This window comes from Pteropus medius, unplaced genomic scaffold, assembly GCF_902729225.1.
Source record: "Pteropus medius unplaced genomic scaffold, Ma_sr-lr_union100, whole genome shotgun sequence".
Classification (NCBI taxonomy): domain Eukaryota; kingdom Metazoa; phylum Chordata; class Mammalia; order Chiroptera; family Pteropodidae; genus Pteropus; species Pteropus medius.
The window spans coordinates 9,404,604-9,424,128 of NW_024342467.1; the positions used below are offsets into that span (position 1 = coordinate 9,404,604).

The 19,525-nt window shown below is 33.6% G+C and overlaps 1 protein-coding gene across 1 annotated transcript in view; it reads left to right on the plus strand.

Annotated features, from left to right (window-relative positions):
• ABCB5 (ATP binding cassette subfamily B member 5) overlaps window positions 1-19,525 on the plus strand; it is an 83,820-nt gene that overhangs the window by 27,895 nt on the left and 36,400 nt on the right. Inside the window, exons 13-15 of the mRNA XM_039862502.1 lie at window positions 719-889; window positions 14,151-14,312; window positions 17,782-17,922. Of these exons, the coding sequence (XP_039718436.1) occupies window positions 719-889; window positions 14,151-14,312; window positions 17,782-17,922 (474 nt within the window). The remainder of the gene's footprint in view (window positions 1-718; window positions 890-14,150; window positions 14,313-17,781; window positions 17,923-19,525) is intronic.

Genomic DNA, 19,525 nt, shown 5'->3' on the forward strand with positions numbered 1-19,525 from the left:
GTATAATGTTTATAGATGCATTATTATTAAATTATTCCTCAATAAGATTTATAAATTTGAAGGTTACACTCTAGAAATTAAAGGTTTTGAAAGAATATTTAAATTTACGTCCTTGAAGAAATGAACTTTGGATCAGGGACTTAATCCAAAAGAATATTACTAACCATCCTTCATTAGTTCTAGAAGTTACCTCCAACCTAAGCTATATAAAAATATCTACATTGTTAAAGATGCTATGCAAAAAAAAAAAAAATAATAGTAAAAGAAGACCTAAAAAGTCTCTCAAAATTGAAAAAAGTTTTGAGGGAAGTTTGTTTTTGCAGTAATATTTTCATACTATTTTTCAGAATATCCAGGAATAGTAGTTAATATATGTTTGTATTACAGTTTTCTTTTAAAGATATCGGTATATTCTAAAAATATTTTAAAAACTTTGAAAATTGGTTCAAATTATTATTAATCTTTCTAAAAATTCTTGATTAACATATGTTCTCATTTTTTTAGCCCTAGCCAAATTTTTTTTAGGTCCTCTCTTCACTAGATTCTTTTTTTAAAATAGTTGTTTATTTTTACAAAGAACAAATCAAAGGTCAAAATCAGCCAGACTGAGGTAGTTATTAAGCTGGTATTAAAACATAAGTGATTATTTGTCATTTTCTTTTCTAATCATTTGATCATGCCACCTTCTGTTTCTGTGCTCTTTCCTATTTTTCATTAGAAATGTAATACCTTGGTAGGGGAAAAAGGAGCTCAAATGAGTGGAGGACAGAAACAGAGAATCGCGATTGCTCGAGCTTTAGTTCGTAACCCAAAGATTCTGATCTTAGATGAGGCTACATCTGCTTTAGACACAGAAAGTGAATCAGTTGTCCAAGCTGCACTGGAGAAGGTAAGTAAGCAGGCACATTTCTTATTTTCATATTCCTGGTTCAGCATTGTTTTTAAATACAAGAAAGTATAGCTCTATAGTCAATTATTTATTAAGTTTAAAGCCCTCCTTAATATATGGGTGCATGTGATAGTTATAGGAAGGGATTTCGTGAAGAGAAGAAGATGCTATCATTGGTGCTAAAAGTATGGATGATATCTAAGCAATCATCCCATATAAACATCGTTCCAGTGGGTCTGCAATTTTCATCTCCCCATAGTAACCCCACACCACCACCACCGTTGTGACTCTAGCTACATCCACCTTTGCCTTTTCCATAAGCACCTGTGGGATTCTCATCTCTGAATACTTTTCTACTTTAGAGCAACTGCAGAGTATTCATTTTAACTTAATTTCACCTCAAGTAAGAGAAGCATGTAGTGTGGTTTGACCTGAACTTGAACCATCCTCCCCCAAAGGTCCTGGGCCCTCAGACGTCACACTGACCTCCTGCTCACTGCAGGCAGCTGCACATGTTTCATGGCCACGGTGCAGTCATGACCCTTTACCAAATTGCACTGCATCTAGAAGAGTGGTTGACAGCAGTGGTATAAAACCATCAAATACTATTTTCAGTGGCCAAAGCTTATTTTTAATCATGGCCTCCAGAGCCTTCAGAAGGCTTAATGGCATATTTTACTTTGAGTTTGTTTAAAAATGTACTATTGTTTTTCTAAGAAATACACACTTTTCTTTTTAAATACTGGCTTTGTGGAACCAGAAATGGATACTGGCAGCTGAGTGCCCACTGCTCATTAGTTAGTGTAAACCAGATTGTGTAAGTACTTCACCCTTGTTTCCAACTCATGTGTCACATGTTACACATGATATTTCTTATTTTTGTAAAATAAACAAGTGATATGAAAAATCTATGTTTTTCATGGACACTTTGCTAATTTGCTTCATTTGGGTGGAGAAGAAACAATGACACCCTCAAGAGCGTGGCTGATGCTTTAGTCACTTTTTTATACTTAATGTCTAGGGCAAGGCTCTACCTATAGAATGCCCTCAAATTGTGTTTTAAAATAGTGATGTTTAGTTACTCAGGATTTGAATGTGCTAAAAATGATTACACTTAACATAACTATCTCTTAAGTTATATAAGATTTTTTCCAGTTTTATTGAGCTGTAATTGATATACGTGTATATGATTTTTGGAAAGATATCATAATAGGTTCCGGAGTTGTTTAAAGGTTAAATATTGTTCCCATTGTCTTGTCATGCAATATTTTAATCATTTCAAGCTATGAAAACTCGTTCAGACTTTTAAAATAAACGGTTGCTTGGCGATATGATAAACTAATATGTAAAGGTTTTTTTTCTACTGGTTAAAATGAAATCAATATCAAATGAAAAGACATGAATGCAAAAAAATGTAAATTATGATTCTAATTATATAAAATAGGTATACACGTGAACAAAAATGAAAGCAACATATGCAAAAATAGTAACAGTTGTGTAGCAGAATTATGGGGAAATTTAAGGTTTTTTAAAAAAATTTATTTACTGTTATTGTTTTTCAGTTTATAAAGTAAGGGATTAAATATTATAGAAATGTATAGGTGTGAAAGTGCTTTAAGTAGTGTTTACTGGTCTTTTGTGGGGGGAGAATAAATGGTAACAAATGGAGTGATAAGTAGCACAGTAAATTCGATTAATTATATATGCCTCAGTTTATTGAGAAACAACTCAACTCACGGCAAAGAAGAGAGTTAAAATATAGACAAGGTAATGAAAACCCAGTTCCATGAGTCCTGTACACCCACCACGTAGCTTGTGAAATCAAGCCTTCAGAGAGATCCCTACCTAAGTAGGTAGGGCATCCAGCAAGTCTCATTTCTGCTCATCTGTCAAATAAATCTTAGACTGCATGACACAGCCTAACTCACAACAGTTAGCAGATTTTTACAGTTCAAAATATCACATAAGCCACTAACCAATCAAAGAAGGAATAGTAAAATGTATTCCTTCTTACTGGTGCATCCACCTCTCTCCATGCCCAGCCTTCACATATTCCTCACAACCTCGTCTCTCCATTACCCCCTTGTCTTTTTATATGAAGTTCTAGAACCAGTGAAACTAATCTATAGTTATTTTTTAATAATCAAATCAGTAGTTTCCTGGGGCAGGGGGCGGGTTTTGATTAAAAAGGGACATGCAGGCACTATGACTCTTGTCCTCACTTGGATTATTGCAGTAACCAACTCCCTGCTTCAGTCCATGCCCTCTTCATTCAGTCTGATCTCAACACAGCATCAGGGGGATACTGTTAAAATGTAAATTCGATCATCTCATGCTTCTGCTTAGATCTTCCGGTGGCTCCTTATCTCACTCTTCACTCTAAATAAAAGCCAACTTCCTTACAGAAAGCTACAAGGATCTCTGGAGTTAGGTGCCAAACTTTTTCTGGAATCTCAAATCCCACCACTCTCCCCCACATTGGCTGCTCTTGAAACATGCCATAACATTTTTCATCAGCTAGCTTACTATGTGTGTATTTTTTTATTTTGTTGTCTCTCTTTCTCCACTGGAATGTCAGCTCTCTGGTGGCAAAGGCTTTGAGTGATTAACTGCAGTGTCCCCAGCACTAGAATAATACCTGGCCCTTAATAGCCAATAAATATTTTTTGAATGGATTTTGAATGAGTGTGATACAGAACAGTTCCAAGGCCTGAAGTGCTCTTTTCTGGATTTCTTAATTTAAGCTTGCTAAAAACTAGTTTTGCTTCATTAATGTCATTAAAGAGGAGATTCTAGAGTCAGTGGATAAAGATTTATGCCACAGGCAATGGGGTGCACTGTGCTGTGGTGTGAATGTGGCAGGCCAATGTAGCAGGCTTCCAGGCTGTCCTGCTAGGAGGAGGCATGGCAGTGAACATCTGCAGGTCGCTGGGGAAGCAGAGGAAGCCCACTCGCATTTTGGAATAAAGCCTGTGAAAGCTCTTTGAAATGTTAAAGGTGGTATGCAAATCTAAGGAATAATTATTATTAAGGAAGGTTCAGCTACACCACATCAATGGGGAACCTTTAAAAAGGCCCTTTGCTAATTATGAGGGAAGTGTTTCTATCACAGTTTTATTCTTTGAAGAGATAGAACTGCTTTTGTTGCAACCCTCACGGGCTTTTCTTTATCAGCACCGTTCTTTACCAGTATGATGCATTCTGTTGCTCTTCTTCCGAGGCCCCTTACATTATATTTACACTACTTGGAAAACTGAACAATAAGAAAATTGGTATATTACAGTAAGCCGTAGGTTACTTTATTAAGCCCTAAAAAATGGTTCTCCAAAATTGAAGTTAGGTTAATTATTGCACGTACACACTCACACATGTTTTGGTATATCTACGTCAGTTAAATATCTTGCTCTCTGGAACTTTTTTTCTTTTTTCTTTTTCTCTTTTTCTTTTTTGTAGCAACACTGTAATAATTGGGAACAGAAAGGGGATTTTTGCAAGGGGATTTCCTTGGCTGGAATTTAGCCAAGAAAACAAAGATAACATAGAGAATAACTACCTCATTCCCCAAGGATCATGGGACATTTTATAAACCTGCTTAACCAAACTCACATGTGTAAGGCTTGGTGTTAAATTATAGGCCACTAATTTCTTTTAGGGTAGTGCTTCTTCCCCTTCAATAGGTCAGGGCCCCCTGAGAATCTGACCAAGAAAGAGAAAAATAAACCACTGTAACTCTTCAGGAAAATCTATAAACACACTGTACACAAATTCATAGGCCCCCTGAAACCATTTATAAATTGTTATTTTAGTTGTAATAAAGTAATAAATGGATAATAATAGCTGATCTTTACAAGAACCCACCCACCCAATGCGATAAGAACATTTATTCTCCTACTTTGCCGACATGCACACTGAAGTGCAGGGAAGCTGAGTAACAGTTGGGCCAGAACCTGGACCAGACTGTCAACCCTCTAATTCATTCAAGTAACCATCATGGTATACTGCATCGAGACTGTACATCTGCTAGGGACTGAAGCTAAGTCTGAATCTACATCACTCTTCAAAACTAGCTTCTTATTAAACATAGAATTACTACATGATCCAGCAATTTCATTTCTGGATATCTACCCCCAAAACTGAAAGCAGGGACTCAAGCAAATATCTGTACATCAGTGTTCACAGTAGCATCATTCACAATAACCAAAAGGTAGAAACAACCCAAATGTCCACCAACGGGTGAGTGGATAAACAAAATTCTGTATATATATATATATATACAATAGAGTAGTACTTGGTCTTCAAAAGGAAGGAAATTCTGACTCATGCTACAACATGAATGAAACTTGAGGACATTATACTGACTGAAATAACAAGGCAGATGCAAAAAGACAAATATTGTACGTTCACACTTATCTGAGACACCTAGAATAGTCAAATTCATAGACAGAAAGTAAAACAGAGGTTACCTGGGGCTGAGAGAAAAGGAGAATTGAGAGTTATGGTTTAAAGGGCACAGAATTTCAGTATGGGATGAAGAAAGAGTTCTGAAGATGGTAGTGGTGATGAATGTACAACAATGTGAATGTACTTAATGCCACTTAATTGTACACTTAGAAATTTGTTAAAATTTTATGTGTATTTTACCACACACACACGAAAAGAATAACAATCTAAGCCTGAGTATAAAAGAATAGTGATATGGAAAGAATTAGCCTCTCAGATCCTGGAGTACCATACCCTTAAAAATGGTTAGAATGGTCAATTTTATGTTATACATATTTAACAGAATTTAAAAAAAAAAAAAATAACCTCTTTCCAAAACCATACTGCCCTCTTGGGAAAGAAAGTCAAACCATACCCCAAATTGAGGCTCTCATGTAGGCTTATAATAGACTCATTTTTATCCTCTTAAGCTGCTTATTTTAATCCCATTATGTATATGTATAGATACTATATTTTTCTTTTGCAAATGAATTTACATCATTTTACTTAGCAGGACATTTCAAAGTCTTAAAAATATAATAAAAAGCCTTAAAATATAGTAAAATATTTTTCTATGATATGGATAAGTATCTTAGTGATTTCTGTAAATTTGAATTATTCTTGTTTTTCCTCCCCCACAAATAAGGAAAATTCCTATATAAGATATTGATTTTTTTCTAATTGCTACTAAATAAGACATCTGTAATGTATTATTTATTGGTCGGCATTCTGGTGTAGGTAAAATATTATTGCCTCTTAGAAGAAGGATGAGCTAATACTGTAACATTTTTGTCTTCTTACCTACCACTTCATCATTTACTTTTTGTAACTTTATCCACAAATATTAGCTTATTAATAAAGTTAAATAAAGGACAAAAATATTAAATGACTAAATAATTTTATTGTTTCCAATTACTAACTTGATAACTTATTTACAAGTGAGAATGAAGAGATTTCAGGCTATAGAAAGAAACCATTGTACTATAGAGTATTATTCCTCGTTACTAATTAGGTAGTACACATGGCCTCATCTCAGCAAAGAGTTAGATATTAAATGTGTTTCCCTTTATAAAGGCTCTTATCCTAAGCATATATATTCACATGAGTAGATTCCTGCAAAATGAAAAAAGGGGTTGAGGAGCGAAATATCAGGCTTCTAAGTGCCTGATATTTTGCTATTTGTCATCCCATTTTACAAAAGAGATAGCATTCTTGGACAGGTGGAGAGACCTGACAGTAATTTCACATTGTTCGGCTATGGAACCAGTGTTGGCTCAGAAGAATGCCAAGCCACCTGGCTTTCAACATCTTACTGAGTAGTTAAGATACCAGAAAGCCTGTATTTTCCATGTAACTACCATAGAGACCTTATAGCAGATGGTCAGCTAAAATTTCGCAGCTAAAGGAGGTGGAAATTCATGAGTAGTGAGAGGTTTTTCAGACTGTATTCTTGGAGCACTTGGGAACTAGGATTTTCAAGGAGCCTCTTGAGGAGTGGAAAAAAGGCGAGGTGGTGGGGTGGATGAGCAGGTAGGATTCCCCCACTCTCAATTTAAAAGAACAGCTACCCATTAATCTGTATGGTTTATTTAAATATATCAAGTTTCCACATGCACTTTCATTTGATGAAAGGATTTTTCAGCTTAAAAAGAAAGAGTTTGAAGACCATAGGACTGCATCATCAAGCATATATCATCAATGGGCCCCAGTCTTCCTGAGGCAAACTTGTAACTGTCAGTCAGTGGGAACTTGTGTTCTCATAGGTTTCCCACCCCACACTTGCTGTGGGATACTAAAACTCTGAGTTTACAGGCTTCTCCAGAAAGTATATTATCCGTGTTAATTGACCCAGCAGTCAAATGCAGGCCCTCTCAAATGCTCACAGCTTTGCATAGTTCTTTCTTTTCCTGTTACCCACCTTTATTCAAGGCCCATTACCACCACTGATGAGAAGTTAGCTGGTCTCTTTAGGCCCTTATCTCTGCCCTAGCAATTCTGCCTAGCAATGTTTTAAAGCACCCTCTATTTCAAAGTCCAAGCTAATTACCTGGTGATTTATGGTTGTGCATGGAATTGTGAAGTAATCTGAAAAATGCCAGCAAAGTGTCAAGTGGAGACCTGTCTTCCTGTTGACATTTCTTTGGTCAAATACCTAATTGTTTGGCTTTTAGTTTTGTATAAACTGTGAAGGAGGAGAGGAGATGCTAGGAAATGGTACTTTCTAGAAGAAATAATAGCAACAAAGCCATATTGAAAACCTACCACACTTACTTTGAAGCATCTGAAAAAGACAGTGGAGTAGATTGCATTACTTCTCTTATCGTTACAGTAATTCTTACTAAAAGACAAAGCATTACCTCAAATTTCTTTGATCAATTTTCTAGGAGACCTTGCTTCCAAAATCCCTTCTATGTTTTAAGTCTGAAACAATTAGTGCTGATTTTTTTGTTTGTTTGTTTCCTATGGCTAGTACATCAGTTTTAGGCCACATTTATGATTTAGTAGTGATGGAGTACTCACCTTTTGTGTTCCATGTATCTCTGGGTCACCATGCTTCATTGCCTAATAATGTTCAGTGTTTTGAAAAACATTTTTCCATATATTTTTCCAGTCATTTTCTTGGTTTTGGGTGGGAAGAGAAATCTTATCCTTCATATTCCATGTTGGTTGAAAGCGGAATCTTTTATTTTACACAATTGACTCCTCATTTTTTGAGGCACTGCTTTGGTATTAACCTTTTCCAATATTCTTAATTTTTTTTTTTAATTTAGAAATCACTCATTTTTTTCATTTTGAAATCGTACATAAAAATATTAGTGGTTAGTTTATAAACATTATTTAAATGAAGTATATGTTATAGAATCAAAAATGGCTCTTTCTTATGTATGCTCGGTATTTTAAGATCACTATTAAGGATCGGTAATTCTCACCATTATCTGCATTTCAACAGAAGGGATTTAAATAGATCTACTTTGTTCATGTATAAAACTGTTACAAAAGTGTACACTTGCATAAAAGCCTACCCTCAGTGCTGGTATAAGGTACAGGAAGAGAAAATTTGTAAAGTATTAGAAGCAGTCAATGCAAAGGGCTTTAGTCACATTGACAGGAAGACATCTCACAAAGATACGGCACGGTTTGTAGACTTTGAGTATTAAAAGGACCTGAGTTGTGTTTCACCATTGTCACCTACCTTCCTCCTATGTAGACTGGCATCACTTGCTTAACTTATCTGAACTTCAGCTTCCCTCAGAGGGAAATAAGCATGTTTTCCCCATCGGCTCACGGGACTATGTAAGCAAAACCCAATGGAGAAATGTTAGTTATGGAACCTTTCGAACTCTAATATTTTTTAAAATATAAGATATTCTCAAAATTAAGAATTGTTTTTTTCATCAGTAGTTAATAATTAACCTGTAATACCGTTTGGCTTATTGATGGATGACAATTTCTATGGCCTTCCTTCTTTTTTAAAGATAACAAAACTGACTAGTGATGCATCATCTGAAATTAAAATTTATATACATATTCAGTTGTCTTGAGTAAAAAGAGAAAAAAAGCAATAAAAACAGTTCAAACTATTATGTCTATAGTTATTTATTACAGCATCAATCATTTTTACCTTGATTATTTTGCAGCCTCTTAAATCTCAAAAATGTGATAAGATCAGCCTGTACAAAAAAATAGAACCCAAGTGTTGAAAAAAGACCTTAAAAATTCTATATCTATATATAAACAATGATAGGTAATTTTTAAAGAACAAATTTTATTTATGTACACTATTCCCCTGTTCAGAAACCTCTGGTAAATTCTATTCCCTACAGAAGAAATACTCCTTAGCGTTGCTTTACATGAACTAGACCTATATTCTATTCCTAGCCCCAAAACTTCCGTTTTCCACAATTTCTGCTACATGCGAACCTCAGTATTCTCCATAATGCCATGTTCTTTTGGAACCAACTTCCTGGTCTTGCTATAGCCTCTATTATAATTGTCCCCCCTCTCTTTTTCCCACATGGCAAACTTTTATCTATTCATTAAGACTCTTCTCAAAATCATCGATTTTGGCAATCTTTTTCTTTTCAACTAGACAGTTAATCACTTCCGTGCCCCTGTAATATTTTTATGTTATAATTATTTTTCTGCCTCCTTTATTAGCTCTCTCAAGGGCTTAAATCTTATCTTTCGAATCGCCCTCAGTAAATAGTTGAGGGTATGCAGCTTGAAGATATTTAATTAATGATGTAAAAGCTATTATTGACTATAAACTTTCCATGTACAAGGCATAGTACTAAGAACATTAATCTTTACAATAACCTCAAAATATAGGTAGCATAATTTTCCTCATTTAACAAATGAGAAAACTAGACTCAGGGAGGTTAGGTAACTAGTATAAGATCGCAAATCTAGAAATTGACAGAAACAAGATTCAAACCTAGGAATTGTGACTCCGGAGAACATAAATGATGAAATTATTAAAAATTAGATTTTCTTTTATAAACATGATATACTCTATAGTCTATATTTGAGATTGTTTACAATTCATGCTTGGTTAGCATGTAGTACATTAAGAGCTACATTCATCATTATATATGTCAGAGCAAACTATAATATAAGTTTTTATTGAAATTTGTGGAATCCATTGCTATATCATTAATCTTCTTTGTTGTTTACAAAAATTACTTAGCTATTCATGTAATGTAATGATCTGCTTTCAAACTAAAAAAAAAATCAAGGGAAATGTTTGTGCCAGTCATATTATTTGATTATCTCATGTTTCTAGAAAAGAGGTCTGAAACACAGGTAGTGCTGGAGAGGGCAGAAATAACTATTCTACCTACTCTATGTGACAAGAGATATAGGTTAAATATAATATAAATTTAGATGCTTCGAATAATAATTTGAGTCTGATAATTAGAATGTTATTGAGGTCATGACAAGAAGGGACCCTGCCTTGGATAGATGTTAAACTATCCTTTTTAAACCAATTATCATTATTCACCTGTTTAGAGGACTCTCCTAATATCCATCCTTGGTACACCTGCATGGAAACCTTTTTACCTTTACCAGTGTTCAGGGCCAGTCACATAGTCTATGGAGCCCAGTGGAAAATGAAAATGTGGGCTTCTTGTTCAAAACTTATTAAAAATTATTAGATAGCAGCAGAGCATTAAGCCAACAGCGGGACCCTTCTAAGCATGGGGCTTTGAGTGATTGCACAGTTCATATGCCCATGAAACTGGTCCAGTCAATCAATGGTCTCTTTACTGCCACCACAACTCAGAAGAATTTTAAACTGACTCTACTACAGTGACCTAGCCTCACTTCTGAACTTTAGGCATTATTCCTCATTCCTAATGTGCATGCATATATACACAAGTACAGACACTTATCAGCTAGGTATATGTATATAATATATTATATTTTATATAATATATTATATGTATATAATATATTATATGTATATAATATACATATATATGTATATTATATACATATATATGTATATATGTATGTATATATTCCTGATATAACTATATGTGTATGACATTTACAGATGAGTATATTTCAGAAACAAAAATTAATTATAATATCTGCCTAATGTAGAAGCCTAGTTTTGATGAGTTATAGTGTCTCCATCCACAGTCCTATTTACCTAAGTAATTTTAACAATTAAAGTCCAGATAGAACACCCAATTTAAATGGTAACCGCCTCTCTATTGCCATTTGTAAACTGAGTGATATATGATTCCTCTTTCACTTTCCTGACGCTGGACCATGAATTCAGAAGGTTTTAAGTTCTAATTACATGACCATATCTCCCAGTTGTCCTGACAAAGTTCCAGTTTACTCTTTTTGTCCCACTCAAGAGTGTCCCAGTTGGAATGATACTTTAATCAATTTAACATAAGCCAAATATATCAGAATATAGTTTTCTCCTTTTTTTATTTAAATAAAGTATTATAAAAATAATAATAAAAAACCTTCAATCATAAGTGTAACTATTTTCAGTTTTTCATAATAGCATCTATTTGTTGCTTGTATGCATATATATATATATATATATATATATATATATATATATATATATATTACTCATAGGAACAAAAGCTATTAAAAATAGAACATACTTTTCCAAAGTATTTTAGCTTTCTTGTTTTTAAACAAAAATAAAATACATGTACATTAAATAAAATTGAGAAAACTAAGGCAAGAAGAATATAACCTACAGGCCCAGTAATTAAATATAGGTACTATTAATATTCTAATATATTTATATATAGGTGCCTTTTTCTATGGATATATTTTTAACATAGTGATAACAGATTCATACATTTTTCCTGCATTTTCCATATAAGATTTTGTCATAAATGTTTCCACATTATTATTTAATCTTAATCACCATTGATTTGAGAAGTTTCCTTCTGTTATAGATTTGGAATAGAAGAGTTTGAAAGAAATACTACTCTGCTTCATCAAGAATACCTACTGCAATAGAGAGACCTTTTTCAGAGAATGGAGAATACCATGCCGGATTCTAGTACCAGTCCTTCCCATGACTAAATGAAGTTTTGAGCAAGCCTCTTAACTTTTGAGCTCCAGTTCCCTTCTCTGTAATAGATAAGAATAAAAATAAGAACAATAAAAGTAAATGTCAGTAATATACCAATACTGTAGTGTTAATAGTAATAATATTAACTATCAGTTCTTAAATACCCAGAAAAATTTTAGTGTGCCTATTGTGTGCCAAAAGTATCGGTTATGGCGCTAGGCATTTACAAAAACTACATAGTCAAGACTATCTTGTAGAGGAGCAATAAAGCTTAACGATTTAGATTAATGTATATCAAGGCCTATTTTAAACCTATGGTAGTTAAGACAATGTACTATTGGTGCAATAATAGACAAACTGAGTAGAACAGTATACAGAATACAAAAATAGACACAAAATAATGGCCACCTGATTTAATGACAAAGACAGCACTGCAGTGCAATGGAGAATAGATGTTCTTTTCAAAAAATGATGCTAGGACAATTGGTTAAGCATACAGTCATCCACTTATCTGCAGGGAATATTTTCCAAGGCCCCCAATGGATGCCTGAAACTGTGGATAATACCAAACACTATATATATACTGTTTTTTCCTATACATACATACCTATGATAAAGTTTAATTTATAAATTAGGCACAATAAGAGATTAACAACAAAAACTAATAATAAAAAAGAACAATTATAACAATATACTATAATAAAAGTTATATAAATACAGTCTCTCAAAATGTCTTTTGCATTGTTTTTTCTTGAATTTTCCATTTAATATTTTCAAAGCATAGTTGACTGGGGGTGACTGAAACCACAGAAAGCAAAACCTTGGATAAGGGGCTAATACTATATGCACTGACTCCTCCTTGACATCACACAAAAATCAATTTCCAATGAATTATAGACCAAATATATAAAAAGTGAAATGATAAAGATTGTAAGACAAAAGATATAAAAACATCCACACGGCATTGGTATAGGTAAAGATTTCTTAAACAGGACACAAAAACCACAAATTGTAAGAGAAAAGTTGATTAGTTGGACTCCATTAAAATTTTTAAATTATGTTTATCAAAAGACACTGGTTAGAAGGAAAAAAATAATTGTAAAATATAGTATATAACAAAGCCCTCATATATAGAATGTATAAACAACTCCTGAAAGTTGGTAAGAAAAAGACAGTTCCAATAGAAAAATGAGTGAAAACCTATAGTTCCCTAGAGAGAAAATCCAGATTGTCACTAACAATATGAAAAGTTGTTCAGTGTTATCAGTCTTTAGGTAAATGCAAGTAAAAGGCACAATATGATAGTACTTACCTACCAAACAAACAAAGTACCAAGATCAAGTGTCATTGAGGATATAGAGTAACCAAAATTCTCCTGCACTTTTGGAGGTTTATAAATCAGGACAACCACTTTAAAAATCTGTTTGGCAAAAAAGAGCAGAATGCATAAATAAATTGTGGTATATTCACACAATAGAATATTATTCACTAATAAGAATGAATGATCAACAATTATATACAATAAAATAGATGAATCTCAAAAACATAATGTTAAACAAAAATGCCCAGACATAGAAGGGTATATAGTACATGATTCCATTTACATAAAATACCAAAAAAAAAAAAAGAATGTGTTGTTAGAAGTCAGGATAGTGGTTACCATTGGTGTGGGTGAGCAGTAAAGTGATTGGAAGAGAGCCTGAGAGGGTTTCAGGGTGCTAGTAATGATCTGTTTCTTAATCTGAGTACTGTGTATCTGAATGTATTCAGTTTGTAAAAGTGCAATGGTCTGTACACTGATGTGTACTTTTCCATATATATATGATACTTGTAAAAAAGTTAAAAACATATCTGTACCCAACTAGTTAAGTAACATCCCCATTGTAAATATGAAGAAAATGAGAAATAGTGAATTTACGTTACTTAGTTATTTTTAATTATTAATAGCCAGACAGTTTTGAGGTGGCTCAGATTAAATGGTTTTTAGTTTCCTTCCTAGTTCTAAGATACTACCATTTTGTAAATCTACCAATTTGGAATCTTATTAACTTTCTGACTTTCTTTTTACTTTAATTTCTTTTGGCCTTTCTAACCTGTTAATGTTTCCAAATTTCTATATGAAAGATAAGATTCTTTGATATTTAAAAGATGACAAGTAATCTTCTGGAATATTGGAGAATTTCTTATTTCTACTAATTTTATACTTATTTTTTATGCTTATTTCCTTAGGCAAGCAAAGGTCGGACTACAATTGTAGTAGCACACCGACTTTCCACTATTCGAAGTGCAGATCTGATTGTGACCATAAAAGATGGGGTGGTGGTGGAAAAAGGAACACATGCTGAACTAATGGCAAAACAAGGTCTATATTATTCACTTGCAATGTCACAGGTAATGTTTTCATGACATACCATTATGTTAGCAGGGTTTATTTTTAACTCATCAGAGATTATACCACACTAGAAAACAGAAGTCCTAAATTATAATGTTAGGTTTCACAAAGCAACCAAGGTTTATTTGTAGTTCCTCAGTGAAGAAATTCAGTGTATCTAATATTCCTCAGCACTGTGCTAAATAATTTGATGAAAGTTTTAAGAACTAATGGGTACATAGCACTTATATTTGCCAATCACCCTACAAACAGGCTGCAAAGCTTGTATGTGGCAGATTCAAAACAATCTGATTCTATATATTGTGATTTTTGTCGTTGTTGTTAAAACACGAATATAACACATAATCCCTACCTAAAGACTTCAAAGGCAAAATGCAGAATTATGCATACAGATGTTACAAGTTGAAGAAATAAGCAAGATGGATGGGGAGAGGGGAAACTAGATTGCTCATGGAAGGTTGCATGAAGAGGCCTTGAAGACCAGCAGTTCGAAAGTGGAAAAGGAGGAGAAGTCTAAGTAGGTGGAACAGCAACAGAGAGGTAAGAAAGAAGGAACTTGATTTGCAACTAAATTTAAACGAGACAGGCTTCCACGAGAAAAGATGAGTATTGGAGAATGATGGAAAAGAATTGGTTAATGAAGGTCATACGGTGGAAGTTCTTAGAAGCTAGGCAGAAGCTAGTTGAAACTTACTGTGTAAGAAGCACCTAACACAGTGCCTGGACACAGTGGGCACTCAATAATTGTATGCTGAATAAAGGGATACACAAATAAACCCATTCCATTTACATACCACATCCTCACAGGTGGACCATGTGGGCAGTCAAGAGGAGGCATGATAATAATGGAAACTTACTGGCAAATTCTTGTTTTTTAGGATCCACATTTCTATATACCAGGTGATCTGCCCTACTGGGTCTCACATTGTTTTTTCATAATATAAATGATAGGGACTGGGCTCTAGCTAACTTCTTCATTCTGGCCAAGGCTTCTCTTGACCTAGAAGGCAACTTTCTTTCTAACCGGTCTTCTGTTGACAACTAATCTCAACACTTTTTGGTTTATTTTACTTCTTCAGATTTTTTATTATATTTTTGATGTCAATATTATTTCACGAGTTAGGAAATTTAGAAAGTTATTAGCCTCCATCTCTTCATTAAACTTAAAACTTCACATTTAAAACCCTAGCTTTCCCCACAATGCTAACATAAGCATTTTTAAAGACATAATATAAAGCAATGACAGGAAAAGAAAAGTTTGAAAATTTAATCCTATATTGATTTAAAAACTGCCTGATTTCAATTTTAGTTCATAGTAGGCCATATTTTCCTTCAAAAAATAAAAGTTAAGTGTTATTTGCCAGTTGAATTTGCATGATTTTCATTCCACAGTAGACTTAATAATTTATGAAGTTGTTAATTCAGTATTTTCAAACTAATAAGTATAACAATAAAAAGAAATAACTGGTCAAATTTAGCTTATTTTTTCTTAAAAACTACTACACTAAGATCTTTCTTTGAAGTAACATCTTTATTTTTTAGTATAACTAAACCAAAACTCATTATTAAGTCATAGGTTAAAGAGTTTCAAAATGTAAAGAAAATGAAAATGGAATGTTTGTGATATAAATGTATAAAAATTTAAAATACCAATTCTTTTATTACCTAAAATAATGTTTATTCTGATGTAGCAATACCATTTTTAATATTAATACTCAATGAACAACTATAATCTAAGTACTGAACAATAAACATTATTTATATGATATCTACATAAACAATGACTCATTTCTGAAACCCTAAATGTACTTATTCGCCACTATTGCCTATGGTGTCTAAATGAATTAATTTATGAGAATTCATGATAACCATAAGTATTATAAAGTTAGTTGCTATGAGAATCAATCCTGAGAAGTAGAATTGCAAAATGATTAAGATTATGAGCTCTGGAGACCCTGAAAGTTGAAATCTGACTCTGCCACTTAATAGTTTTAGGACTTTGGACAAGTTATGTAAATTGTCTATGCCTCAGTTTTCTAATCTCTTTCTAATGGGGAAAATAATAGTAACCTATTCATGAATTACTGTTAGTATTAAATTAGTTCATTCGTGTAAAGTGCTTTGAATTATTATTGGCATAATAAATGTTATTACTATTAATATTAACATTATCTAATCAAACTTTTCAAGAAAGTTAAAACTGTGGATATTAATGCTATAATTATTTGTCTTGAACATACATGATTATTTACAGACATACTTCTTTAGTGGGTTTCCATATGAAAATGAAATAAAAACAGGCAGAGATATACATATACCAAAACTTTTTTTATTTTGTTTAGCAGCCTTCTCAGGAAAAGGAATTGTCTTTTCCTGTTAAAGTAACTTCTTAGAATAATTTATTGTGAGAAGAGGTCAAAATTTTATTTTAAACTTAACACAAAGTAAATAAATAGCTCCTGAAAAAAAAAAAAAAGCCAAATAAAAGATTTCTTTCTTGGTAGAAAGAAATTTATAAGAAAAAAGAAAAGTGATAGCGTAAAGGAATGTCTGGTTACAGACATTAGGATAGTATAGGACCGGTTAAAGTTCATTGTACTTTGAAATGACTGATTAACAGTTGTTAAGCTTGTCAAAGAATCAGTGTCCCTGGGAAGCCTTTCATGTGCATATTCTCCTTTGTACCTAAATCTACCTATGTTCTTTTATCTCCACTCCCCACCCTGGTCTGGGCCACAGTCATCCTAACTGGGCTCCTCATCTCTGTCTTGTCCCCTTCCTCCCATCACTTCATGGGGAAGTCACAAATTTACCCATACCACTCAGGTGAGCAGAGAATGTATAACTCCTTAATTTTACTAAAACTGATCTCATTTCTCTGAATAGCAAGAAAAACAAAAATAAGACTTAAAGCAATCTGGTTTAGAAATTCATTCTATCGTACGATTTCTTGTTGTTTATGAGCTGGCCTCACCAATTTTGGTTTGTGATCCGTTTGGAATGGGCAGCAGCAACAGGCTGGAAAGTATTATTGTCTTCTGAGACTCCTTCAGGCCCAGGACCAGGCTCACATTTAAGTGCCTAGTTGCTTGTTATAAATTTATAAGTAAAAAATAAAAAATTTAAAATAAAGCCAGGAAGGTGTCAGAAAGAGAATCTTTGTATCATCTCCCTCACAAAGCTCCTCTTACTAAGATCTGTCCCTACTAGTAGGTTAAGGCATTGTCTTCTCCTGTTAATTATACAGATCTTTAGAAAGAAGGCACACTAAGTTACTGATACTCACTAATTTCAGTATAAGTTGGACTTACTAGCTCTCTGTGAAACCTGAAAACTTCGGCAAGAACTGCATAAAAATATACCACTTTCAATAATAGAAACAGTACAGTTTTAGGGGGATGTTTAATAAAGTTCCTTTGAATTTTTAAGGCATTAACCTAATGGTAACATGTATATTCTTCATTTAAGGATATTAAAAAAACTGATGAACAGATGGAATCAATGGCATATTCTACTGAAAAAAATATCAGCTCAGTTCCTTTGTGCTCCATGAATAGCATCAAGTCAGACTTTATTGACAACTCTGAGGAATCTATTCAAAATAAAGAGGTAATGGTTCAACTATCAATGAGTTTTACCCATATGTTCTCCAATGAATTCTGATTTAATCCTTATAATATTTAGAATTTATTTATAATAAAATGTTACTATAGCACTAAATTTACAAAACAAGTCTTTCCCAAACTTCACCCTAGCATTGCTGTGACACTATAAGAAAGAGCTCCTCAAATAAAACTGTATTTATGTCAGCTGTCATTGTTGGAGCAAGAAATCTCATGAGAATGTTCTTCCCTATGAGGCAGACGATGGGTAAAAACAGTAGCTCAGGAAGTGTGGTTCAGATACCACCAGTGATGCTCAAGATCAATTTGGGTCATATAAAGACCCAAATCCACAACACTGCCTGGACACAGATAAACACCAGCACATACAGGATCTAGTCCTCTAATTCCAGGGCACAACCAGAGAGAGTGCTGAGGAAAATGTTCGGAATATAGGTTGAGGCCCAAAACAGGTGCTGGACATGTTAAGAGAAGGGAGGATAAATGGGGATACGGAAATGAGACTTGAGCTTGTAAAAGTGGAGGTTGAAGAGAGTAGTACTAAGGGATATGAGTTGTAAGGAAGGTTGAAGCCAGGTGATCTGGACTTGAGGAAAGCCTGGGGGTAGGAGTGAGAAAGCAAGCATGAGAACAGGTACTCTTTGCCCAAGTAAATAACGCTGTGTGTAGGAGGGGCATGCGTCAGTGACCTGGCTGTAACAGAGGCCCATGTTCTTTTGGACAGTCAACTAGCTGAAAAGTGAAGCTCTTTATGACAATAATCTTCAGAAAACTTCAGAAGAAAAGATAATAGATAGTCAGATTATTAAGTAACTCAATATAATGGTGATTTAACCATCCTGAAAATAGACTTTAAAGGCTTTAGAATTTGAAAAGTTCTATTGTTCAAGCAATAGAGTTTACATTATATTGCCATACTAAGATTAAAGCAAGAATTATAAACTATTTTATTCTCTTTCCTGAAGAATTCTCTGCTTATTAGGTTCGTAAATGTCATTATTTCAAAAGTGAATACCATGAGGAAGTTTTAACATATGAAATGCCTAGTAGTTTGCTGTCTACTTCCCTATTCAAACTAATTACTCACCACAAAGCTATTCACAAGATTTTTAAAGTTTATCTCCCATATTACCCTACATGCATTCCATTGAAGGGCTGGCAGATACTAAACAGCTACTTGCATTGTGCTTTCTCTGTATAAAACCTGGGATTTTGTGTAACATAATCTCTTCTCTGTAATATAACATCAGCAATAGCTATCACTTATTGGGTACTTATTGTTTGCAAATACTAAGTGAAGCTTAATTCTAAGAACAGTCCTATAAGATAGGAAATGATATCATCACCCTCGGAAGGATGAGGAAAGTGAAGCTTGGCAAGTGTAAGTAAAATGCTCAGATATTTCGGCAATTCACTTGTAAATGGGAACCCCAAAACAAGCTTTTAACCAAGGTATTAGAAAAATGTTTCTGTTAATAAGTCATGAAACTAGAAAAATTTCACATTTAAAATGCTAGTAAAACTTTTACTTTCTGTCTCTGTTTAGTTCCCACTTAAATTTTGTCCTATCATAGAGTATGATACTCCAT